At 42.9% G+C, this 27,454-nt stretch overlaps 2 protein-coding genes across 2 annotated transcripts in view; one reads left to right on the forward strand and one right to left on the reverse strand.

Annotated features, from left to right (window-relative positions):
* The window catches only part of GTF2F2 (general transcription factor IIF subunit 2), a 95,881-nt gene that overhangs the window by 32,062 nt on the left and 36,365 nt on the right, over nucleotides 1-27,454 (reverse strand). Inside the window, exon 6 of the mRNA XM_072135251.1 lies at nucleotides 6,422-6,503. Within this exon, the coding sequence (XP_071991352.1) occupies nucleotides 6,422-6,503 (82 nt within the window). The remainder of the gene's footprint in view (nucleotides 1-6,421; nucleotides 6,504-27,454) is intronic.
* Nucleotides 17,109-22,826, forward strand: KCTD4 (potassium channel tetramerization domain containing 4). Its single transcript, XM_072135252.1, has one exon. It carries the CDS (start codon nucleotides 17,400-17,402, stop codon nucleotides 18,171-18,173), a length of 774 nt encoding a protein of 257 aa, XP_071991353.1. The 5' UTR covers nucleotides 17,109-17,399; the 3' UTR covers nucleotides 18,174-22,826.

Raw genomic sequence — 27,454 nt, forward strand, 5'->3', positions numbered from 1 at the left:
AATGATCAGATACATATGCAAACATCAGTAAACAGCTTTCCTTACACTGCAGGGGGGGGGGGAGCGGTGGATGCAAGACTGTATCTTATGTGGTGTAAAAATCATTTCATTTGCCAGTATATAACATTTTTAGTTCATTCATGATAGTTGTAGATAGTTGTATCTAAGAGGAGGAGAGAAAAATCAATTATTTACATTTCAGGCTTCAAAGAAATAATTGGCAAATCTCTGAAACATGAAAAGTCAATTTCCTAAATTAGAAAAAAAAAAGAAAAAGTGAGAAAAAAGGAAAAAATAAACTAGTTCCAGTTCCCAGAAATCTGAGTTTAGCCTTGTGTGGTAGTATACAATACAGAACCAGTGAGCCGCACAATGTTGTTCCTTTCCGATTGCTTCGTGCCTTGCACTGTACTGGATTCTTTTAAATAAAGAAACTAAACCAAGGAAATTTGATAAATATATAGCGCTCGGCACGAGGCGTATTATTTACACAGTGGTCTGCTCTATGCCAAAACCACTTTGGCGGATAAATTATGTGGCAGATCTCAGGGGAGGGCTTACGCTTTGGATGCCAGAGCGGGGATTAACGCAGAAAGTCAGCTGTTTGAAGTCTACATAAAGTCTCCACGGTCTAATTGTTTAGTAACATTTCTTAGCGAAAGAAATATATTAGACATGGTTTGTAATGAAAACTGAAGTTTGTAAAAAAAGAAGCATTCTGATTCACAGAAATAAGGGGTTTTTTGGTTGTCAATAATACAACGTTAAAAGGGAACCCAACCTGAACATTCCTACCCACAAACCATCAACCTGCTATGACAAAATCACAATGATGTCCTTCTATATTCTGAGAGTCAGCATTTTACAGAAAGAGAGCTTTAACTAGGACTCTGTCACTAGATTTTGCCCCATTATACGACTAGCACCCTCATGTATGGTTTTGTCATTTATATATATGTCATTTATATATCACACACAGATTACGCAGTGCTGCACAAAAACACCACAAAGTCAAATGATAAGAGTCACATGAGTCACTTTTAGAGGCTTTAGGGTGTGTGTTTTGGCTTCATCACTTCAGACGCCCCATCTTCAGTTCTGTAGCGCCTCAAACCATGGAGGAGCAGGAGGCTTGTGATGTGATCCATAGAAACAGAAACAAAAAAAAAAAAATAGGTGGGAACAGGAGCTTTACTTGAAGCTCATATTTCCAACTAGGTCTTTCCAGATGATATTAACGTGTAATAATGTTTTTTGTTCACTGCATGGTTTATGATGAGATTGATAGCTGCTGCTATTATTTCAACATCTATTTCTCAAAAAATAAAAAAAACACAGGTGTGATGTGATCTGAAAGATGAGAACCAAATTTTTAATACGATACCTTAGATAGTCTGAAAAGATGCCCCAACTATACCTTCTAAAAGTGACTAATGTCAGGCAATATATAACTCCTCTCCACCCATAGAAAAATCGTCCCCAAAATGTAAAACCTGTTCAAAAGGTGAGATTTCCCATAAAAGAGGCAATTCTAGAAATGATATTTCATACCCTACCAAAGCTGCCCCACCGGGCTTAAACAAGGACAGCTTGACAGGTAAATCATCATAAGCAAACTCCATCTTTCTGGTCTATGGACATTAATCAAGCCAACATCCCAGCATTACTCTTCTGTGTCCTTGTGACAGGTCAATTGACTGCAGAATAAAATGCAGGGAGCTCACATGCGGGGAGCTCACATGCAGAGGTCCTCGGACACAACAAAACTGAATAAATTTGATCTCTGTTATGCTAAGATTTTAAAAGGGAACCTGTCAGCAAAAATATATCTACTAAACCATTACCAGTATGCTGTCAAGTAGCTTAACAACTTCCAGATTGTGTTTCTTTCATCGTCCAGTGTAGTGGCATCATCCAGGAAATCAACTTTCATGTGAGATGTAAATCTGTTGTATAAGTCATGGAGGCGGAGAGTTTAACTATGAATTCAAGCTTTCCCCGTTTTAGAAAGCCACCTTCACTGTAATTTATGGTCCTGCACCCTGAGAAATCACTAACCAGATCTAAGCAAGAGCTTGACTTTACTGTTAAACTCTCCGCCTTCTTGACTTGATACAACCAGTTTTCATTTCACTTCAAAGTTGATTTTCTGGGTGATGGAACTATGCAGGGCTATGAAAGAAACATGATCTGTAAGGTTAAAAAGCTGCTATACAACATATAGGTAGTAGTTTCCCATTAAGACATAACCAAACTATATAAATTGAGTAAAAAAAAGCCCATAAGAAAAAGGCACAAATGCATTTCGTTTCTGCCAATTTCACCACATGTGAAACTTTTTTTTCCAGCTTTCCAGTACAAGGCACATTATATTAAATGATGCTACTAGGAAACAGAATTTGTATAAAAGATAACAATCCCTAATAAAGCTTTTGTAAACTGAAAAAAAATAAGAAAGATACGGATTGTGGAAGCAGCAGAGTGAAAAGGCCTTGAAAAGGGTTAACTAGAGTTGTCATACAATGTACAGTTATGCCAACATCATTAATATTTCTAAATTGATGGATAAATCATATGATTGTTGAAAAGGCATCAAAGATTCCCGAGTCAGGCATTTAAGAAGGTGACACACCAAAAAAAGTGCAGGAGAGCTTATTTTCCCTACTTATAATGACATGGCATGACACCGGGAGATCTACAGCTTTGTAGGCAATAACTCTCCACATGGCATCTTCATGAAATAGAATTCATTCAGCGATTGCCTTTTCATCTAAAAACTGCGGGCTCAGGCTGGCCAAGCTTTGACTTAGAAGATCTCCGGCTGCAGATACAAGCTTGCTTTCTGTGTGAGACCCCTTGCCGAGCAGAATGGCTTATTAAATACAGGCATCGATGTTTGTGCCGGCCCAGAATTCAGTGCAAAATATCAATAATCAATAGCACATTTACCGTTCTTTGATGTGGCCCTCTATTATCTGTCCACACATGATTCCTGAATGCTGCAGATGTCTAAAGCTAAATTAGTAATTACTCATCACAGAACAAGTCAAGTGTTTTACTTCCAGCTGCCTCTAAACATATGTTGCTAATTGGAAACTTTAGACACACAGGCGGTCCCCTACTCAAGAACACCTGACTTACACACAACCCCTAGTTACAAACGGACCTCTGGATTTTGGTCATTTACTGTAGCCTTAGGCTACAATAAACAGTTATAACAGTTATTACAGGAGCCTGTAACTAAGCTTTATTGTTAACCCTGGTTCTTAGGACAACCCAACATTTTTAAAACTCCAATAGTCATAGAGACCAAAAACATTTTGTCTGGGGTTACAGTTATAAAGTATATGGTTCCAACTTGCATACAAATTCAACTTGAGAACAAACCTACAGAAGCTATCTTGTACGTATCCCGGGGACTGTCTATAGTACACTTCATTAGGAAAAATGAGCAACTGCTGCAAAACTGCATTCACCTGGCCAAGCTCGTCATGTCTGTGGAGGATAGTGAGGGAGCACATCCAATGTATGGAAGCACAAAAGTAGAGATAGTCTAATCGATGCGTTTTTGTTATGCTTTTCAAGTGAAAATTTATTACTGTAGACAGGGGTGCACAACCTGCTGCTTGCACCTTCCTGGCCAGCAGTGGCAGCGTAAGAAACCAATGAGTGTTCCCATCAATGATGAAAGCTCTATTGGTGCAGGAGCCCAGTAAGTCGCCTTTCCCAGGGGCTCTCCTGCGGCTCTGCTCTGGATCCTTATGCTGGAAGTATGAGTCGGCAGTAGGACTCAGAGCTAGCCAGCGCAAGGATAAAAAAAGGTGGGCCTGTGTGATGTTCTGGGATCTCCATATACATATAGCAAAAGCCATTGTGTATAGGTTCAGAAAAAAAAATTATTAAATCGAGCACAATACACACACACATAGATGACAAAGCATCACATGGAGTAAAACAAATTAAAAGTGTTCAAAAGACACATCAAAAGACATTATTAATAATTTGTCTGCTCGACTGGAATATAAGTTGACGCCCCTTATTTTACCACAAAAAAAAAACAAAAAAAAAACTGGAGAATCTAATGACTGGAGTAAAAGCAAAGGGTTACATATGCATTGTTCACAGTCCCCCCAGTATATAGCCAGCCAGCTCCCTGCCCCCCCCCCCAGTATATAGCCAGCCAGCTCCCTACTATACCCCCCCAGTATATAGCCAGCCAGCTCCCTACTACCCCCCCCAGTATATAGCCAGCCAGCTCCCTACTACCCCCCCAGTATATAGCCCGCCAGCTCCCTACTACCCCCCCCCAGTATATAGCCAGCCAGCTCCCTACTACCCCCCCCCAGTATATAGCCAGCCAGCTCCCTACTACCCCCCCCCAGTATATAGCCAGCCAGCTCCCTACTACCCCCCAGTATATAGCCAGCCAGCTCCCTACTACCCCCCAGTATATAGCCAGCCAGCTCCCTACTACCCCCCAGTATATAGCCAGCCAGCTACCTACTACCCCCCCCCCCAGTATATAGCCAGCCAGCTCCCTACTACCCCCCCCCAGTATATAGCCAGCCAGCTCCCTACTACCCCCCCAGTATATAGCCAGCCAGCTCCCTACTACCCCCCCAGTATATAGCCAGCCAGCTCCCTACTACCCCCCCCAGTATATAGCCAGCCAGCTCCCTACTACCCCCCTCAGTATATAGCCATCCAGCTCCCTACTACCCCCCGCCCCCAGTGAATAGCCAGCCAGGTCCCCACTACCCCCCCCCCCAGTATATAGCCAGCCAGCTCCCTACTACCCCCCCCAGTATATAGCCAGCCAGCTCCCTATTACCCCCCTCCCAGTATATAGCCAGCCCTTTTCCACATCCCCCCCAGTGTATAGCCAGCCAGCCCAACACAGCACATAAAAATAATAAACTCTGTACTCACCTTTCAGATGCCCCACAGGTCCTTTTCTTGATCTAGTCCCGCTACCTTCTTATAAAAAAACTGGACCTTCACTTTAAATAAACCTTTCTAATCCATTTTGTAAACAGAATCACAATTTTTGACAAACATTCCATAAAGAAAGTATACAAACAATGAAAAAGTTATTTACTGTCAAATTCAAACTTGTAGCTAAAGCACATAATAATACGCAGGGTAAACACATAACTAATACACAAATAGACACATAAATTAATCCACAACGTACAAATCCACGATTTGTCATCCATTAGGAGTTCTAGCTTTCTCATCCTAGCTCCAGACAATTATGTAACAAAGGTGATGAAAATGCGTTTCATACTCTCGCAGTGCATATATTTCCCAGATTGAGCAGATCTTGTGAAGAAAAAGAAGAATCTCCAGGGATTTAATTAGCAGCATTTCATCATCTTTCCACATTACTGTGCTCACACATTGCACAGCTGCCTTGTCCACCAGAAGGGGACGGCAACACAAAGATCTGACCGGGCATTGGATCCTATTATTAATAAAAGGACCAAGAAACTAATTTATTAACCAGTTTGCAAAGAGAAATGTAATTACTTATATTTCCAGTATATCTCCGAGTAATGAGCTCAACATTTCACTACTCTTTTTTTAATACCCTTTGAGAATATTGGACAGCTTCTTTGTATCCCTTCACAAGCAAATTGTATTTATTATCCCGATAAAATGCTAAGACAAAGCAGCTTTACAGTAGGTCTTAATTAAAAATGTCCTACCGTTTTAGGTTTAGAGCGCCTATGAAATGTGTCTATTATAACAGTAAACAAACCCTGTGTAATCTCTGCACGGATTCTCTCTAGCGAAGCCTGAGCTACTAAACACGCATTCAATGAAAGAAGGACAAATGGACTGGAAGAATATTAAAGCAAGTACATTAAGATCAGTTCAAAGGAACAAGGAAGGATTTTTTTCGTCCCCTTACCTAGCCAATGGTGAACAGAAACATGGTGAACTTTTTTTTAGGGAACTGTTCCAGTCTATTTAGAGTTCCAGACAAAATGGAAGTACTGTGGCTCCAATGATGACTACTGTGGCCAATGACTAGTATAAGCAATCACATGAACTGAGGAGTCACTGCTTCAAGTCACCGATAAGGCACAAATGACCGATGTGTCCAAGAATTGGCCTCAGAAATCCTTAGCACTCCCAATGTAAATAGAAATTTGTGCCCTGTCCTCTAAGAGGAGTCTGATATGCCCAAAAAATCTAATCAGGCTTTGGCACATTTAGTGCAGGTGCAGTAAAAAGAAGATAGACTAAAGGAGACTAAAGGAAATGCTGCAAGTCTGATCCAGTTATGTGCGGTGCACAAGGTATTCATGCATCAAGTTATATACCAAGTAAAACCAATAAAATGTACAGATATGAGACAGGCAAGAAAGATCAAAATAAAACAGGCAATCAGAATCTCCAATCATAAAAGGCTTACCTTTTCATCTGCATGTAATGTTCACTGGCTGCTGGTCGGCATTCAGCTCGCTGCACAACTATGCCCTCAATGGCCAGTTTATCTATAAAAAAAAAAAAAAAAAAAAAGGTCAAAAGTAAATCTTTACTGCAACGCAAAGCATACTAGTAAACCGTCCATCAGGTACAGCAATAGATTATTCAGGATCAGAATACAGCATACTATTGTAGACATGCTTGTGTTTGCAAAATCATTTAAAGGACACCTGTCATCAGGTCTGTGTCACTTGTCCTGTCACTACTACCTGTTGGAGCAGCTCACAAGGATCCCATCCCAGCCTTTATCTAGTAATTTCATACATTAATCAATGTAAAATCATCTATTTTATATCATGTAAATGAGGCTGGTCACATGGTCAGAGGCAGTGATGTCACCCCTGTTACCCCTCCCCTCTCCTCCCCCTGCTCATGTCTGTGTGTAATGTATAGTAAAGCATGGCTAGTGTGTGTATGTCATCTGCTGACATGCTGCATCCTCCTAATATACAGGTGAGAGACACAGACATCAGCTACACATGAATCTGACATGTTCTGCTGTAACATGGCTGCCTGGAGCTGCTGTATCTCCCCTATACACACACACACATGCACACACAGGCTGCAGGGGGCGTGGCCACCAGCACCAGGAAGCACAGCATTATACAGCCTCACACCATTATACAGGCTGTCAGTCAAGCACTGGGGGTGTGGCTGTGCCTCCCACTCATGAATAGAGTGGACAGCTTGAATATGCTAATGCTTGATTGGACATCTCACAGGTCATTTGCATACAGCTTTAGGACCTCATTGCTTAGGTTTACAGGCATGTAGAGGGACAATGAAGGGATAGAGGCAATGCTCTCTAATGGCAGTTTATGAAAATATATTTAGTTTAGGGGGTTATTTTGCATGACGGGTTCTCTTTAAGACTGTTTTACAACAACCATAGTTTGGTACAGGACAACACATACAAAACCCAGCAACTCTTTCCTCAATGGAAACCTGTCAGCAGAAATTGTCCTAGTAAATCATTACTCAATAGGTTGTCAAACTGTGAAACACTAGAGATAAGTGGACCTGCCATTCCAGTTCGCTGCTTAGGTTCAGCCGCAGGACCAGGGCATATTGCCGAATTGGTGGCTGAACAACTGATCCTGAACGCTGAATGTGTGCTGAAGAACCACACAGCCAAGTCCGTCAACTCTGGTTTGCCCGGACCTGAGTCCCGTCGGCAGCAGTCCCTCCATCTATTTTACGCTCTTTCACTGAACCAGGTGAGAGACATTCTATTATATATTTTCCTTATCAAACAATACACTTGAATCCTTTGCACTTTTTGTCTCCCCCTCCTATTGGCCACGTTGATGCATACCTGTGGATCCCCACATTAACGCATCTAACACCAGCCCTCCATCTGAACGCTGAATGGTAATGGCGGGTCCGCTCAGCTCTATGCAACACTTTTCACATCATCTTTCTTTTGTGGTCCATGGCGATGGAATCACCCAGAAAATCAACTTTGAAGTGAGATGTAAATTGGTTGTAAATTCTAGCTCTCCCGTTCTGTGATCTAATACACCAGATTTCTGTAGAGTTCATTATAACATCCCTGATGGGTGGGGGGGGGGGGGGGGTGAGACTATGCTAAAATCTTAGATAAAAGACTCCTTTGTATTGGGGTGAGCGTGTGCCAAGCAGTGGCTGCGCGCACTCGGCATCATGTGTCTGCAGTGCCGGATGCGATTTAGATTGGAACACAGCGTGATCTCGCGAGATCACGCTGTGTTCCGTGTGCTGCCAGGGACAAGCGGCTGCGCGCACTTGGCACTGCAGACACATGATGCCGAGTGCACGCAGTCGCTGCTTGGGGTGCGCTAACCCCAATACAAAGGAGTCTCTTATCTGACACCATCTTATCCAACACCCCCACCCAGGGTGCAGCTCCTCCTTTCTGACCATACAGACCTCGGAATCGTCAGATCCTGGGGGTCACATCTCTGGAACGGAGAGCTAGAAGGAAAATTCCAAGTGCCCCAGAATCAGGATGCTAGAGCCTGCTTTATGGTATGTTCAGTTTGGGAAGTCTGGGGTGGTGAAAGGTCCTCTTTAAGAAATATATATAAAAAAAAAAATTCAGTGCGTGTCCGATTCTCTTAACATTTGTTTGGCAATCTCCCCAAATGGTTCCTCCAACAATGCTGGGGCAACAATTATGAGATTTTGTCAGTGACTACCGTCATGTGAGTACAGCTCTGCATTTAGTTCTGTTTTCATATTGCGGTTAAATTGTCTTTAAAAGGAAGTCAACCAACATTAAAAACCCATTAATACTCAGCCCCGCTTATCTTCACCTTAATGCCAGCGTTGTCCGGCACTAATCTTAACACTCAAGGATCACCTAAAAAGAAAGTTATAATTAACAGCACGGACAATACGACACATTGTCCAGTGCTCCGGGCAGCTAATTATGCAGACCCCGCACCTCCCTCTTTGCTGGGAGAGGCAGGTGACGTCTCATGTGACATCACCTGCTTTCCTATGCTTCCAGCAAGGGAGAGGGAGGTGGCGGGGCGTGCATAATTAGCAGCTCGGAGCACCGGACATCTTGTCCCCACGCTCCGTGCTGCTAATTATAACTTTCTTTTCTAGGTGATCCTGTCGTGTCAAGATTAGCGTTGAACAGCGCCGGGATAAAGGTGAAATGGAATGGGGGAGTATTAATAGTTTTTGTGTTTTGGAGGTGGTTGGTTTCCTTTAAGGTGGAAAGCAGGTGACCTAATCCAACATAGTAAACACATTTTTCAGTCCCTTTAACATTGGAACTTCTTGCACACTGATGTGAATACACAATAACACAAGTCAACTTATAATTTTTGGATAATAATGTTTCTGATACCAATTCAATTCATCTTAAAAGAGACTGAGGAGAACCCTGTACTTATCAGGGGAGGGTTAAAAAATGATGTATTATTCCTGAAGAGTCTAGCAATAGTATTGCTCAAAATTCTAAAAAAATCTATTTTATTACAGATATAAGATCCCTCTATTCCTCTGAATAATCCTCTCAACAGGGAACTTCTGTAAAGCAAACTGCTCTGTTAAAGCCATCGAAAGCCAATAACATAAAACAAAATTGAAAGCTACAAATCATATGGATAAACTTTGTATAATCTGAGAGGTTTAAAGAAACACTGAAAAACGCTGCATTTAAGCTCTATGAATATATTACCATACTTTGACACCTGAAAACATTATTTTTCACAATTATAAAGGGGACATATTGTTGAAAAACTACATTATTAAAATGTGAACTTTTTTTTAAACATTAATGAAAAAAAGTTTATTTCATGACTATGACTTCTTTAAAAAATAAAATAAAAAACACAACCAACAACATTCAAAAAAACTGCAGTTTCCACACTGTCCACTAAATAGACCAATCACAAGTACTTCCTATTTTTGTAGCTTTATTCTATATACAGGCTGTGCCCCACGTGTTGTGCTAGATAGGTTCTGTAGGTTTGTTCTTAAGTTGAATTTGGATTCGGCTTATACACAAGTATATAAAAAAATAACTGACATACTCCCCTTATTATGGTCCATGATGGTCCGTGCGGTTTCTCTTCTCCATGCGCTTTGCCCGCCAGTGCACTCTATGACGTCAGCAGATAATGTGCACCGTCCGGCTTAGCACATGGAAGCATCTCTGCCAGCCCGGTTTCCAGTGAAGGAAAGAAGCAAGAGGAGCCGCGGAGAGCATCAGAAGATGAGTATGTAAGTTTATTTTTTTTATACAATAAGGAGCTGCAGGGCATTTCACTACTGGGCTGGCAGGCTATATACTGGGGGGCATGGGCTGTGATCAATGCATTTCCCACCCGGGTCTTATACTCAAGACAATACGTTTTCCCAGTCATTTGTAGTAAAATTAGGAACCTTAGCTTATACTCGGGTTGACTTATACTCAAGTATATACCATAATTGTGGTATAAATGGAGCATTGGTGTAAAAAAAAAGAAACAACTAGTAACTCCATGCCATGGGAATGTCTCTAAATATAACCCATAAGAGAACAAGCTTGGAGTCAGAATGAATCAGTTTTATATGGCTTTCCAAGACTTGTGAAAAGGCAGTTTGCAGCGTATTTTTTTGACGGCTCAAGACCTGTTAAGTGAAGGCCCTATGAAGATGGCATACCATTTAAGAAAAGTTAAATATTTAATAAATGTCATTTTTAGAAGCTTTTGCTCACTTTTCGCATCAATGAAGCCCTGGCAGTGTCAGGTATACCATAACTTGGTGAAGAATTTCTCTGCGTCATTGATAAATGACAACCATTCAAAGCAAAGAGAGAAAAAGTTTTCCCAATGACTGCCATGTTTACACCTGGATTATAGCATATTCTGAAATTTTTGATGAAACCAATAGCAGAATATATATAACACCATTTTAAGACATTAGTACTAAATGATACAATGTATATGGTGCTGCATTATGGTTCATACATAAATGTTAGAAAAATAGACACTAATGTGAACAGAGCCAAGAGTATGGCTTTATCATACAATGCCTATAGTTATACATCATGTAAGGCAATGTTCCAGCTCTGAGGAATAGAACCAGAAATTAATCGGAGTGGTGTGGTGATGAAAGATAACATGCTAACTACATGGTAGTGCAAAAGTGTCATAACATGTCAGTAACGAGATGGTGTACCTATGAATCACATCAGCAGTTGCTACATAATAGCCGACATTACTTATCTCCATCTTCCTTGTGTTGTTTTATAACTGGTTAAACTATGGGCTGTTTATAATACATAAAATCAAGAATAAATGAAGCATTTCTTACTTAAAAGGGGTGTTACCATTTTGTCAAATTAATGTTATTTTATGTTTGATTAAAAAAATATACAATATTCCAATATACTTTCTATATCAATTCTTCATGGTTTTCTAGATCTTTGCTTGCTGTCATTCTATAGAAAGATTCATTGTTTATTTCCAGTGGACAGAAATCTGACCATGGTCACACAGGTGCACAGCTCATTAGTATCATAGAGACATAGAAAGTAATCACTGCTGTGTGATCTAATGAGCTGTGCACCTGTGTCATGTCAGATTTCTGTCCACTGGAAATAAACAATGAATCTTCCTATTGAGGGACAGCAAGCAGAGATCTAGAAAACTCTAAGGAATTGATACAGAAAGTATATTGAAAAGTTGTACATATTTTCATCACACAAACATTAACATTAATTTGCTGAAATGGAAAAACCCCTTTAAGCCAAGTCTTAAATACAAAGAGAAAAAGATTCAGACAGAGATGACGGCTGCCATCTGCACGACTCTGAAAAGTACCATTAGAGAATCCCATTTACATTTTATGAAGAGAGACACAAAATCACATTACTGAGCCATGGTCTGAAGTGATAAGATGAAGGTCTATGGAGGAGACGATCAAACTCTTGTTTGCAGATTCACAGCACAAACACAATGGTGTTGTATTGTATTGTGTGTGCACAATAGAAGGATGACTGTGTTGAATATCATGCATCATAAAACTCATACAAATCTTCTCAAAGATGCCAAGCCCTTAAAAAGCATGGGACAACGCTGAATTCTACAGACAAGCCTCCAATATTACTACAAAGATAATCTAAACCAGAGCGGTCATATGGCTTTGCCAAAATAAAAGTTAACCTTATAGCAGATCAGATTTTTGAAGCTACTGAACTTAAAGCGAATCAATCACCAGGAATTTGATTATTAGCCTGTGACAAGTTCTGCCTATTCTATGCAGATTTTAAAAATCCCTTTGTCAGTATTCTGAATAATTTCAGTACTTAATACAACTTAATTTCACATGAACTGCCTCCCAGCCAGCAGCCTGTGTACTTGTGTCACCTCATGCATTCCTCCTCTGCTTGCTCAATGCACATGACAGGCAGAGAGGAGGGATGGAGGGGGCTGGGCCAAGCACACAGGCTGCTGGCAGGGAAGCAGATAATGTGAAATTAAGTTGTATAAAGTACTTAAATTAGTCAGAATGCTGAATGCTGGTGAACGGTTCGCTGTTGCAGCTGTCCCCATCCCCCGGACTCACAACGCACTGCTGGCAGGAAGTCAGGTAATGTAAAATGAACTCTTATAAAGCTACTGAAAAGATTAATAAATGCTGACAAAGGCATTTTTAAAATAATCATTGCAAGGGCTATTGGAACCTGTCCACAGCAAAAAATTACATTCCTGGTAACAGGTGACATAAATTTCCAACATGTTGGGGGTCAGTCCTGACACATTGGGGTAGTATGTGCCCGACACACACCTGAGCACTTGCTACAGCCAGGAACTGCACAGGAACTAGGTAGCGGTCCTTTTTTTTGTGTAAATCTTCAGAGAACCAAAGTGACACATATGTCAGATAGATAAATAAATCTATCCATCTACAGGGGACATAAGATAAGGCTTGACAGACAGGTTTGACTGTTGTTTGACACAGAAGTGTTTAACATAGTTCATATTCCTAAAGGGGTTTGTGCAACACATTAAAATCAAAATCCATCAAGATAAATCAGGGAAACTAACTCATAGATCCAGGCACAGTGACTGTGGTAATCTTCTTACATTTGTTATCCATGGCCTTCTTCCTTCTAAAATCAACTTTTAAAATTATTTTAATGAGGCCGAGGGGTTGGCAGAGCCCCTTTGTGCTGCAGCTTCACAGCCCGTTATATTGTTCAGGAGCACTTCCTCCTCCCGATCTGTGTAAAAACTTTCTCTACTGCAGTGAGAAGAGGAAGGGGGGAGGGGGAGTGCTGAAGGGAGAAGAGTGGGAGACGATGTAATAGCCTGTGAAGCTTCAGCACAGCGGGGCTGTGGTAACACCACCAAGTGTCACTCTGGATCATTAGCATAAATTTTAAAAGTTGATTTCAGGTGGAATGTAATCATTGATAACTATAAGAAGATTACCACAGTCACAGCGTCTGGATCTATGAATAAGTGCCACTGGTCTAGTTTTGGATGGTAGATTTCCTGAAATACTCTAACAATGGAAACTACAGCTCAATGTTTCCAAAGGTAAAATGACGCACAAAGGGAGAAGGAACAATTTATCACATCGGAAGTTCAGCGTTAAGCAGGATTCTTTAAAGGAAGAAGAATTCAATATCATCATTAAAAAAATGGGACAAAACATGGATGTGTGGTATCACAGCACGGAAAGTCCAGCAGCCTTTACCCAATTTATACACTGCAGCTCTGATCAGACACAAACCAGGCTAAACGATTGTTCTTCTAACAGTTATAGATTAGAATTGCACTAATTATACATATTCATCCTGTAAATCCTACTGGAATGGTTGCTAGGGGAGACAAGGACACATCCGAGGGATGGCTTGTAAGATGAAGGGCATTGTTTTTGGCCAGTCTTATCTGCTTAAAGGAGAGATCAAATATAAAACTTTGCTGTTGATGTAAGATTTGGGTTTTCCCTCCTACAGGTGAGCAGTTGCTCCAGCCTCAAGGTATCTACTTGCAGCCTTCCCCCCTCCAGCCCGGAATTAAAATGAAATAACGTGGACAAATGGGCTGTGGGTGCACAAAGGAGGACTACAAGCACATGAACTAGGGAGATGTGTTTGGTTGCCATAGTAACTGTCGCCGAAAATGGCTGTGAAGCATAAACTTCCATTTCACGTTTAATGAGAGATATCGACCATGTCATGAACCCTACACGTGTACATGTTGTGTATCATGAACAAGTCCAGAAGTGAAAACTGGACGTCTTATTTAAGAGATTTAGCAAAACCGGTGACTCTCGTTATGAGAAACTGCTTTAAAGTAAAGCTTTTACTAAGCGCTGGCTCTTATCTTCCACTAAGGAATACATCAGACGCTCCGCAGCGTAAAAGCCTCTGATAATTCTCTGCCGCTCACCAAAATGTTACCAACCAGAAGGAAATGCAGCTTTAAACATTCTCTCGAGTAATCGCTACACAAAGATACTTGCTCCAAACTCCGCACAAACTGAACGTACATTTATTGCATCATTCCAAGCAAAGAAATCCATTTACATAAATGCCATAACAGATTCTACGAGACATTATTCTTCATCATGCAAGAAGCCGAGACATTTCACAAGTAGGGCATACAGAGCCAAGTGTGAAGGAGGCTGCTAATGGGGTCTAGACATTAAATCTGCATTTGGATATGTGTGTGTGTATACATACACACAAGCGTTTTTTGTTGTGCACCATAAAAGCTGAATGAACCCATAAAGTTCCACAGAAGTCCTGTATGATCTCACATGTAGAAACAATCCCCAGGGCTACTTTACCTCAAATGTCTGGTCTGGGAGGTGACTATAACCACTATCGTGGCAGATTTGACAGGATTTCTATAGCTACATACAGAGGTTAAGTAATGTAACTAACTGAATGATATATGCAGGGTTGGCTCCAGATTTCAGTAGGCCCCTGGGCGACACAGCCTCAGTAGGCCCCTTTGCAGTGAACTCACATAGGGGCATTAATAATTTTGAAACTAAAACAGTCTGTTCCCTAAAATACTCCCTAGTTTGTCATCCCAAACAGCGCCCTCATGGTTAATTTATATAAAGTCCTCTCGCCCCCTATGGATTCATTAAATACAGCCGCCCTCACCCCCATGTATTCCTTATGTACAGCCTTATGTGGGCCTCCCTAGCAGCTCTGGGTGCCAGCACTTGCCCAGTGCTGACAAAAATTTAAAATATATCAAATAATGTAAGCAAATTAGCTCTCCTCCAACTAAGAACAAAGTTGTCACCTACTGGAGAGAGACTGTATACAAATGAGCTCTCCTCCAGAAGGAGCAAAACAGTTTCCCCATTGAGCATTGCCTGGTACATAAGGTCGACCCTAAAATAAAGCTAAAGAAAGTTCAGCCACTGCAGAATAATATTAATTATGGAGTGAGGCATTCTCCTACCGTCTTCCATAACAGATTAATAATTGCATGGAAAAGTTATTTTTCCACATAGGTGACATATCCTTGGGTAAGCTATAGTTGGACCAGGCGTTTGAAGTAGTAAGATAGCCTGAGGGATTTGCTCTACTTGCAAACTGTGTTGCTTAGGAATAGTGTGGCGCAAATAATTATCCTCGGATTTGCAGTGGAACTTAATACAATCCCAATGTGAACAGCAAAATATCAACAAACATTTATATATACTTACACAGATTACAAAAAGTTGGGAATATTTGGCTTGTGTGAAATTTCACGCTGAACCTAAAATGCAGTCTAACCTTCACAGGTGAACTTTACAGGAAATCTACCATAAAAATCAAACATGATAAACCAGGAGCACTTACCAATGGATCCAGGCACCATGACTGTAGTATGCCTATAATGGTTATTTATGGCCTCCTTCCTTCCAAAATCAATTTTTTAAATAATGTTAACAAGCCAGAAGGGCTACTGGTGTGTTACTAGAGCCCCTCCATGCTATGGCTGTAGAGTCTTCCCCTTTGCTCCCTGGCATTTCCCCCTCTCTCCGCCTGATGTAAATCTCAAGGAAGCAAAGTTTCAGCACACCATAGGAGGGGGAAGAGCTCCTGCATAGTGTAACAGCCTGTGAAAATGCAGCAGGAAGAGCTCTGGCAACACCCCCCAGAGCCCTTCAGTCTCATTAGCATAATTAAAAAATGGATTTAAGGAAGCCGGCTATAGATAACCAATATAAGAATATTACCACAGTCACAGTGCCTAAGTCTATGAGTAAGTGGTCGGGGCTTTATATTTCCCGATTTTAATGATAGATTTCCTTTAATGTGACCTTCTCTAAATGCACATGCTGATTACCTTTTCATAACTTTTTGCTAAACTTTTAAGCTGTACTTGATTCTTGAATCTTCCAATAAATATCTTGTTTCAATTTATTACTTAAACAGTCCTCCTTATCGGGCTTTTCATATTTTAACACCATGAAACCACAATGACATCTAACAATTCCTCATGGTGGTCTCAAAATGTAGAAAACATATGGAGTAAGTCCATATGCCTGAATGCGGACATAATGCCAGTTATTTCTAAAATAAACTTATTACAACATATTGCGAAAAGTGACATTTCCCAAAAACTATATAAAAAAGGCCAAGTTGTTGTAAAGAAATTTTAATAAGAATCATGGTCAACATTTTTATTTAATCAATAACAGGGACATTTCACAAAAATAATAGAAGTGAAAAAAGTGAAAGACATTAAAATTATTGATCCGTGTGTAAAGATTCTGTAGCTTTAAGTCATGCCCAGATTTAAAAATAATGGAAGTCACAAAACCATTAGGGAAAAAGCAACTCATTTATCCTCTTTCTATACTACAGCATACCATAAAACCACAGAGGTCATATTTACTCCAGGCTCATTTTAGGCTTTAATTTTTCCTTTTATCTACACAAAATCTTTGTATTTGTCCTAGACCTGTAGATTTTCTGAGACCTACTTTCCATGTGTCTTCTCAATAATGAATCCACAGGGAAATACCTATACAATATAATGAAATTATACAGTTGATGTATTGCTTGCGTAATAAACACACTTTAGAAAACACATGCAGCCGCAGTAACATGAGCATACATATAGACTGCAATCCCTTGGTATAATGCATACTGGCTCTGGGGCACAAGCTCATATAGTAAGTCTGATGAGTTACGCACAGGAGGAGGGAGAAGAGGAGTCCAGAGAAAATCCCCTACACAGTTAAATGCAAATGCCTTTTTTTCCCAGCTGTGTTGCCGATATCTTGCTGTTTGCATAGCTCATACGCCACCTACTGCAAAACCGAGCTGACAGCTCATGCAATGCTGGCAGCGGTTTCATTCCATCATCGTGGCAGAAGCGAATACGACTCTTTTTATTTTTCTTTGAAACCAAACAAGAGCAAGGCCAGATAGTGAACGTAACACACTGTTGCTCAGAATGGAACGCAGAATCAACAGAAGGGAGAAGGAGTGTGATGACAAAAGCCACAATTCAGAAGACGGGGACCAAAGCACAAACTGCAAGACAGCTCTAGTCACCCTTAATGTTGGTGGATACCTATATATCACACAAAGGCAGACCTTATCCAAATACCCGGACTCTTACCTTGAAGGGGTGGTGAACAGGAGGATTTTCTGCCCAATTGATGCAGACGGACACTATTTCATTGACAGGGATGGACTATTGTTTCGGCATGTTCTAAACTTTCTCCGGAATGGAGAACTCTTACTACCCGAGGGCTTCCAAGAAAACCAGCTTCTGGCACAGGAAGCAGACTTCTTCAAGCTCAAGGCGTTAAATGAAGCCGTAAAAGCAAGGTGGGAGAGGGAGCAGCAGGCGGCCAGAGAAACCACTTTTCTAGAAATCACAGATAACCATGACAGGTCTCAGGGGCTAAGGATCTTTTGCAATGCCCCGGACTTTATTGCCAAAATAAAAGCTCGCATTGTCCTGGTTTCTAAAAGCAGACTTGATGGCTTTCCTGAGGAGTTCTGCATATCCTCCACTGTTATCCAGTTCAAATATTTCATCAAGTCAGAAAACGGGACCCGGCTGGTGCTGAAGGAAGACAATACCTTTGTATGTACCCTGGAAACTCTCAAGTTTGAAGCCATCATGATGGCACTCAAGTGTGGCTTCAGACTGCTGACAAGCCTGGATTGCTCGAAAGGGTCAATTGTGCAGAGCGATGCTCTTCATTTTATCAAGTAATGACTATCACTAAACAAAGGGAGTCAAGCATGCATCTAAGCCTCATTACACAGCAGCAGCCTGAAATAACAAGACATACCCTGCCGCAAGCTGGAGACCTGCTGCCAACCGGCACCTGGGAGGCAAAAATACGTCTATTTCACTGAAATATAGTGTTTCCCTCCTGTTTACACTGGCTGCATTAAACCCCCTGCTTGTAAGGTCTGGACTAGTGCTTATCATGGCTTCCTTGAATGAAAGAGTTAAGTCACAATTCCTTATCCTGATAATTTAGCCGAAACATTGTGTGTACAGCCTGCTCGCATTATTTTATTCTTCTGGGGGAGGTAAACAGGGAAGCTTTCTTCTTGGATACCAAGCACTCGGCATGTCGATAAAGCACAATGCCTTCGACTCAACACCAGGTTTGGTGGAGGGTTCATATATCTAATCTTTACAATGCAGACACAACAAAATGCATTTATTTGGGGGATATTCTCTTGTCATTCCATTTTAATAGGAGAAAAAAAACCAAAACATTTCAGACAGTCAACGCTGCAACGCTTTACTACAGAGGATTCAATTACAAGTAATTCTTTGGATTTCCAGGGTCCTAAAATGTGTTATTTTGCATGCTTACACAGCACTCATAGAAGGTTACTTGAGGTAAGGAGATCAGGGAGTTAACTATATGCTGAAACTGCCATAGCCAGTAGTATTAAGTGGTTGGAAACGGTCACATGTTGTGAATTACTACAAGGCTGGGTTTACATGAAATGAATATTGACTAAATCGCACCAAAAATGGTCATTATAACTGTATAGGGACCAGGTTAAAGCCCCTTTAAGGGAAGTAGAAAAAGTTTACACTACTAGAAGGATTACAATCATAGGACAACGGGATTTAAATGGCAGAATATGGTTAAGTAACAATTACATATGTGGGTCGCTCATGTGTTGTGTGTAATCCAAACCATGGGATAGTGCAGCTGTCCATCTACTGAACAACCAGAGCAGTGGACAAGCTACTGGCTCCACCACCGCTGGTTACACTTTGCACCATCTCATGGAAAGATATGACATGTCCTTTACATATGTAATTACTCCCCTTTGTATTATAGTAGGCATTGAACCATACACTATTATAGGGTTATGTGCAACTACAATGAATTTATAAGAAAGCATATGAGCACAAAATAGCTCATGTCATCCAAAATAAGGATTTTTTTTTTAGCTACAATACATTCTGTTCCGCATTATTTTTTGACAAAAAAAAAAAAAATCAATGGGGAAAAAAAGGGGTCTTATAGCAAATCGTGTAAAAAGTACAAGTCCTGGCGTAAACAGATAAGTTTTTGATATACTATTCTCTGTTCAGTGCGCCACATGTGCAGCAAATCATGTTTGGCCAGTCAGTTTACATGTATGGCACAAACTTCTATTCTATGCCAAATCATATTCATATGGGTGTAGGAGGTCATACTGCTCTTTAGACTACTGAGAAGCTGTATGCCCCTAGAATGGCCATTTTACCTTCTCGCCTTCATAGCCCTTTAAAAGGAGTACCCTCAGCATGTGCAACCTTTATGACATGAGATAAATTGTTAGAACTTCCAACTAACATTTGGGCATATGAAAGGTCATGTCCAAAAAAGATTAAAAAGGCCATGAGCACAAAATAAGTCAAGGTCTTCCAATAATCAAAACAGGAGACAATATATATCATTTTTCTAATATATTTATTTTAATTATAACAAAAGAATGGTGACACGTAATTGTAACTGAGTGATAAGTCTTCCTGGAAGGTACAGCACCTACCACTTAAGGATAAGTTACTCTTTCTAAAGAAAGAAAAGAATTACTGTCCTATACTCCTATACATGTAGCAGAATAGCGAGGTCACCTGACTGATGAATGCTCATCTATTTCAGAGAAGCAGCCCCAGGGAAAGGGATATTGATCGTAAAAGTGATTTGGTATGGAGGAGGCACAAGTTTCACTCTTAGGCATGTCGACCATATAGAACAGCTTCTCTTTAGTGTGCATAACATGGTGGGAACTTTATGAACTAATGAGAAGATTCCTGGTAGGGTTGGTCCTTTGAGAAAAAGCAGGCTACGCATAGGTAGGGGTATAAAGACACCATTGAAGCAGAAATGTAATACTTTCCTAGCCATTCAATCGAGAAAAAAAGCACAGTCTTAATAGAAGCATCTGTTTCTGATTTTTCCTTTTAACATATTTTAGGTAACATAAAATACAAAAATGGGTCCATATTTTGATAACATCTGAAGTCCACAGTAAAAAAAAAACAAAACAAATGCAAAAGAGAAGGAGCTAAACTGTAAGGTGATTTATAGCTCAATTCCAAACTTAAACTCTACAGAGATAATCAATTGGACCCAGAGGCATTGACCGAAGCCGACCTCTGTGCAGCACAGTATGCGGCAGGAGAAGAGTCATATTATTAAGGGAAAGCTTTCAGAGCAGGCTGATCATGTACTAACTTGTAATGCAATTGTAGTATATATACGGTATTATATATATATATGAAAACATGTATGTTTAATTAAATAGTTTCCTGCAAAACTAATGATCAATCTGCTTATCACCTCCATCACAAGCAGATTTTATTTTCCATATGAAATATTAATTTAAAGGGAACATATCACCACATTTTACATATATAGCTAGTAACAGGTTCTCATAGAGCCCTATTAACTACCTGACATCCTCCTTTTAGCTAAAAAATGTTTGCCTTACATCCACATAAATCAACTTTATCTTATATTATCTGGCATTAGAGAAGACTTGTTCTACTCCACCAGACAATCATATTTACTTCTCCGCATGTCCCATGCCTTCTCTCAGCATGGCATTTGACCACAGTGACAGCATCACAGGTTCTTTAGCCTCCTAACATAAGCAAATTGACACCATGTATATATCTAATCACATGAAACCACAGCAGCCTCAATGGACTTCTCCTTCTCCCCATGCTCCATAGAGGCATGCTGTGACTTCATGTGATGGGATGGGTTAGACATTGCAGATCTAACAGGACATTTGCTAATATATAGCAAAATATCATTGTGGTCAAATCAGGAATAGGAGCAGGGCAGTGCAAGTAACATTTACTATGCAGGTATCACATCAGGTGAACTACATGGAAGTTTACAAACTGATTTTTGTAACATTGAAGCCATGGAAAAAACCCATCTAGGCAAAGCTTTTAAATCATTGTTTTTAATGAAACCTTTATTTTGGGTGGGTTCATTTTCATGTCAGGTTCTCTTTAAACATATTGTAGAATAAAGTTAAAAAGAAAACTATATAGATAACATTGCGAGCTTTGGAGGCTGCAATGACCAACTGTAAGCTGTCTGTAATGAAGTTTTATTTCTAATCTTTGTTCATATGACAGCACAAAAATTGAATCGTCACAGGGACAAAAAAAAAAAAAAAATAATATTAAAATTTTGTCTGGAGCTGCAATGAAAAAAAAATGTACCCATCCTTACATACAAATTCAAATTAAGAACCTTTTTTGTACGTAATCCAGGGACTGCTTGTATTGGAAGAACCCATACTTTGATACAATAAAAAGTGTAACAGAATGTATCTAGCAATGTACCATATGCTGTGGCATATGCATAGTTTATTACCACATAGACATGGGTCTATGTAAGTACTGCAAGAATACGGACAGCGCTATATAAAAGATTTATCATTACTACTATACTAAGTTACCGGGTAGGACACGGCTCTCATTAATTCCAAGGCATTACATCTTCCATCTTAATTAACATTTCCAGATGCTTCATAGGTTAAGAAATCTTTACCACCATTCACGCTAAATGAATCACATTGAGGTGAAACATTACGCTGCTCTGCTCTCAGTAATGGGGGAAACACATTTAGACCTGGCAGGAACATTTTTCTCAGTAACACAGTCTGCTGCTTTCCAGGTGACAACTTCAGATAACAATTCACACTATCGCTGCCTGTGACAGCAAACCTGCTTAACCCACCCTGCAAGGCAGACAATGATGCTAATACATGCACAGCAAGCTTTACTTATGGCAATAAGACTGTCAGCAGAAGAGCAGATGCTCCCAGGGGGCTCAGGGCTTGACATGGGAAACATGACTTACTACAGGTATTGGACTAACTGCTCCCAAAACCTGGATTCTTCCTATGAATTACGGGGAATATGATGCATGCGCTGTGCTGTAGATATCACAGTTATTCCTGATGGCTGGGATTAATAAGACATCATTATTACCAGTGTTGGCAGATGTGTTCACCTTTTCATGATATATACTGTGCATTCATCCAGATCTTTAGAGCAGATGTCATGACTGAAGCTACAGATGGAAGAATATACCTCAACTATCTGAAACTCCGAGTACATACAGTAACCACATGGTTGGAGATGTGTATGTACACTGTGGGCAGAGGAGATCTGCTTTGGATGAGCATCAACTGATACTGCAACATTAGAGCACATCTGGTGCGCAACTGAGTGAGCTCTATGTGCCATATGGGCTTCTATGGGACACTTGTGGTCATCAATTTATAAAATATTAAAATGTTTACAAACCGTACTGTGAAGTCTTGTTAGAAATCGCCTCTATAGGTAACAATAGTTACAATCAGATATTATATATCTTTTTTTTAAAAATGGACATATAAATGAACCTGATGAACAGATGGATAATAATCATGTACTGTAAGCATTGACTTGAGGGAAGCTGCTAACTACAGATCCAGAGCCTAATGGAAAACAAATATGCACAAAAACAATCGACTTATCAACAAAGGCTTCCTAACAAAGACTTGTACTGCTTGTATGAACTGATAACACTAGATCTTCCTTCCTGCCGGAGATGACACCGGGCTTATATGTTAACTGAACTAGAAATGGGACTAAGACACCGATATAAGATTGGAGAAGGGTCAATGCACTTTGCTGGAAATAAACTACAGCAAACAAAATGGAATTGGCAGATGAACTATGTAAATGAAAATACACTGTAGCACTGAACTTTCAGAATTGTAAACCTACGGATGAGTGTGTGTCCTTTATTTATGATCATACAAAATAGTAAACATTAGAAGGATACCATCATGGGAGAACCCCAAATGCGAAAGGTACTATATTACTTGTGTATTGGAAAGGACAACGTCATGTTCACTTCTGCTCTTCCCCGTGCTCTATAATATACTGCATGCACATAGGCTACATTCAGACAAACGTGTGCCCACCGTGCCGTGATGAACATTCAGGGATTATCCATAAGGCAGTAAATGCACAACTTATGTAAAAGAGTGGCCAACTCCTCTAATAATATACATATAAACATATTGTCTGCAGATAGAGCAGGGGGAACTGAGCAATCTGCTAAGCTCTTCCTGCTCTAAAACATACCTGCTGACATTGAGGGAGATGAATTGTGTCAGTCATTAGACCAGTACAGAACAGAACTAGACAGTTCTCTGCTGCTCCAGAATAATCTCTGTGCCTGATGCTGAATGATGTATCTGGTGCAGGATATAATTTGCACCTCCTATTAGTTGGCCTAGTTTGCAGTGACACAATATTGAATTTTAGGACACAGGCGATTTCCTGCAAGAACATGCTTTTTTTTACAACAAGGATAAGCACTATTTCGGACTAGTCAGTGGTGACAAGAAATGCACTGCTAAAAAGTGCCTGCATCTTACAGTTCAAAGGTCACGACTACCCAGTACTGCCAAACAATCCTGACCGTCGTAATGAAGAACGAGTGAAGCGCTGATGAGAGGAGTAGTGATGTGTCCGTTCGGGAAAGAGCCAACTCTAATGGCAAATGACGGGAGCTGACTCACTTAACTCCGCCCCTAACTGGCTCGCCACAATTGGCTTAAAGTGGTGTGGAGTTTGGGTACTGGCTCGACTGTGACTCCCTATTATACATGCAATAGGGAGCTGTTCAGAAGCCAGAAGAGACCGCTCTTAGTTGGGGGGAGGCTGCAGGGAGCATTGCACTTCTGGGGGGAGGCTGCAGGGAGCATTGCACTTCTGGGGGGAGGCTGCAGGGAGCATTGCACTTCTGGGGGGAGGCTGCAGGGAGCATTGCACTTCTGGGGGGAGGCTGCAGGGAGCATTGCACTTCTGGGGGGAGGCTGCAGGGAGCATTGCACTTCTGGGGGGAGGCTGCAGGGAGCATTGCACTTCTGGGGGGAGGCTGCAGGGAGCATTGCACTTCTGGGGGGAGGCTGCAGGGAGCATTGCACTTCTGGGGGGAGGCTGCAGGGAGCATTGCACTTCTGGGGGGAGGCTGCAGGGAGCATTGCACTTCTGGGGGGAGGCTGCAGGGAGCATTGCACTTCTGGGGGGAGGCTGCAGGGAGCATTGCACTTCTGGGGGGAGGCTGCAGGGAGCATTGCACTTCTGGGGGGAGGCTGCAGGGAGCATTGCACTTCTGGGGGGAGGCTGCAAGGAGCATTGCACTTCTGGGGGGAGGCTGCAAGGAGCATTGCACTTCTGGGGGGAGGCTGCAAGGAGCATTGCACTTCTGGGGGGAGGCTGCAAGGAGCATTGCACTTCTGGGGGGAGGCTGCAAGGAGCATTGCACTTCTGGGGGGAGGCTGCAAGGAGCATTGCACTTCTGGGGGGAGGCTGCAAGGAGCATTGCACTTCTGGGGGGAGGCTGCAAGGAGCATTGCACTTCTGGGGGGAGGCTGCAAGGAGCATTGCACTTCTGGGGGGAGGCTGCAAGGAGCATTGCACTTCTGGGGGGAGGCTGCAAGGAGCATTGCACTTCTGGGGGGAGGCTGCAAGGAGCATTGCACTTCTGGGGGGAGGCTGCAAGGAGCATTGCACTTCTGGGGGGAGGCTGCAAGGAGCATTGCACTTCTGGGGGGAGGCTGCAAGGAGCATTGCACTTCTGGGGGGAGGCTGCAAGGAGCATTGCACTTCTGGGGGGAGGCTGCAAGGAGCATTGCACTTCTGGGGGGAGGCTGCAAGGAGCATTGCACTTCTGGGGGGAGGCTGCAAGGAGCATTGCACTTCTGGGGGGAGGCTGCAAGGAGCATTGCACTTCTGGGGGGAGGCTGCAAGGAGCATTGCACTTCTGGGGGGAGGCTGCAAGGAGCATTGCACTTCTGGGGGGAGGCTGCAAGGAGCATTGCACTTCTGGGGGGAGGCTGCAAGGAGCATTGCACTTCTGGGGGGAGGCTGCAAGGAGCATTGCACTTCTGGGGGGAGGCTGCAAGGAGCATTGCACTTCTGGGGGGAGGCTGCAAGGAGCATTGCACTTCTGGGGGGAGGCTGCAAGGAGCATTGCACTTCTGGGGGGAGGCTGCAAGGAGCATTGCACTTCTGGGGGGAGGCTGCAAGGAGCATTGCACTTCTGGGGGGAGGCTGCAAGGAGCATTGCACTTCTGGGGGGAGGCTGCAAGGAGCATTGCACTTCTGGGGGGAGGCTGCAAGGAGCATTGCACTTCTGGGGGGAGGCTGCAAGGAGCATTGCACTTCTGGGGGGAGGCTGCAAGGAGCATTGCACTTCTGGGGGGAGGCTGCAAGGAGCATTGCACTTCTGGGGGGAGGCTGCAAGGAGCATTGCACTTCTGGGGGGAGGCTGCAAGGAGCATTGCACTTCTGGGGGGAGGCTGCAAGGAGCATTGCACTTCTGGGGGGAGGCTGCAAGGAGCATTGCACTTCTGGGGGGAGGCTGCAAGGAGCATTGCACTTCTGGGGGGAGGCTGCAAGGAGCATTGCACTTCTGGGGGGAGGCTGCAAGGAGCATTGCACTTCTGGGGGGAGGCTGCAAGGAGCATTGCACTTCTGGGGGGAGGCTGCAAGGAGCATTGCACTTCTGGGGGGAGGCTGCAAGGAGCATTGCACTTCTGGGGGGAGGCTGCAAGGAGCATTGCACTTCTGGGGGGAGGCTGCAAGGAGCATTGCACTTCTGGGGGGAGGCTGCAAGGAGCATTGCACTTCTGGGGGGAGGCTGCAAGGAGCATTGCACTTCTGGGGGGAGGCTGCAAGGAGCATTGCACTTCTGGGGGGAGGCTGCAAGGAGCATTGCACTTCTGGGGGGAGGCTGCAAGGAGCATTGCACTTCTGGGGGGAGGCTGCAAGGAGCATTGCACTTCTGGGGGGAGGCTGCAAGGAGCATTGCACTTCTGGGGGGAGGCTGCAAGGAGCATTGCACTTCTGGGGGGAGGCTGCAAGGAGCATTGCACTTCTGGGGGGAGGCTGCAAGGAGCATTGCACTTCTGGGGGGAGGCTGCAAGGAGCATTGCACTTCTGGGGGGAGGCTGCAAGGAGCATTGCACTTCTGGGGGGAGGCTGCAAGGAGCATTGCACTTCTGGGGGGAGGCTGCAAGGAGCATTGCACTTCTGGGGGGAGGCTGCAAGGAGCATTGCACTTCTGGGGGGAGGCTGCAAGGAGCATTGCACTTCTGGGGGGAGGCTGCAAGGAGCATTGCACTTCTGGGGGGAGGCTGCAAGGAGCATTGCACTTCTGGGGGGAGGCTGCAAGGAGCATTGCACTTCTGGGGGGAGGCTGCAAGGAGCATTGCACTTCTGGGGGGAGGCTGCAAGGAGCATTGCACTTCTGGGGGGAGGCTGCAAGGAGCATTGCACTTCTGGGGGGAGGCTGCAAGGAGCATTGCACTTCTGGGGGGAGGCTGCAAGGAGCATTGCACTTCTGGGGGGAGGCTGCAAGGAGCATTGCACTTCTGGGGGGAGGCTGCAAGGAGCATTGCACTTCTGGGGGGAGGCTGCAAGGAGCATTGCACTTCTGGGGGGAGGCTGCAAGGAGCATTGCACTTCTGGGGGGAGGCTGCAAGGAGCATTGCACTTCTGGGGGGAGGCTGCAAGGAGCATTGCACTTCTGGGGGGAGGCTGCAAGGAGCATTGCACTTCTGGGGGGAGGCTGCAAGGAGCATTGCACTTCTGGGGGGAGGCTGCAAGGAGCATTGCACTTCTGGGGGGAGGCTGCAAGGAGCATTGCACTTCTGGGGGGAGGCTGCAAGGAGCATTGCACTTCTGGGGGGAGGCTGCAAGGAGCATTGCACTTCTGGGGGGAGGCTGCAAGGAGCATTGCACTTCTGGGGGGAGGCTGCAAGGAGCATTGCACTTCTGGGGGGAGGCTGCAAGGAGCATTGCACTTCTGGGGGGAGGCTGCAAGGAGCATTGCACTTCTGGGGGGAGGCTGCAAGGAGCATTGCACTTCTGGGGGGAGGCTGCAAGGAGCATTGCACTTCTGGGGGGAGGCTGCAAGGAGCATTGCACTTCTGGGGGGAGGCTGC

Source organism: Engystomops pustulosus, chromosome 2 (assembly GCF_040894005.1).
Source record: "Engystomops pustulosus chromosome 2, aEngPut4.maternal, whole genome shotgun sequence".
Taxonomy (NCBI): Eukaryota; Metazoa; Chordata; class Amphibia; order Anura; family Leptodactylidae; genus Engystomops; species Engystomops pustulosus.

Coding starts and splice junctions, on each gene's coding strand:
- KCTD4 (XM_072135252.1), top strand. CDS start 17,400: ATGGAACGCAGAATCAACAGAAGGGAGAAGGAGTGTGATGACAAAAGC.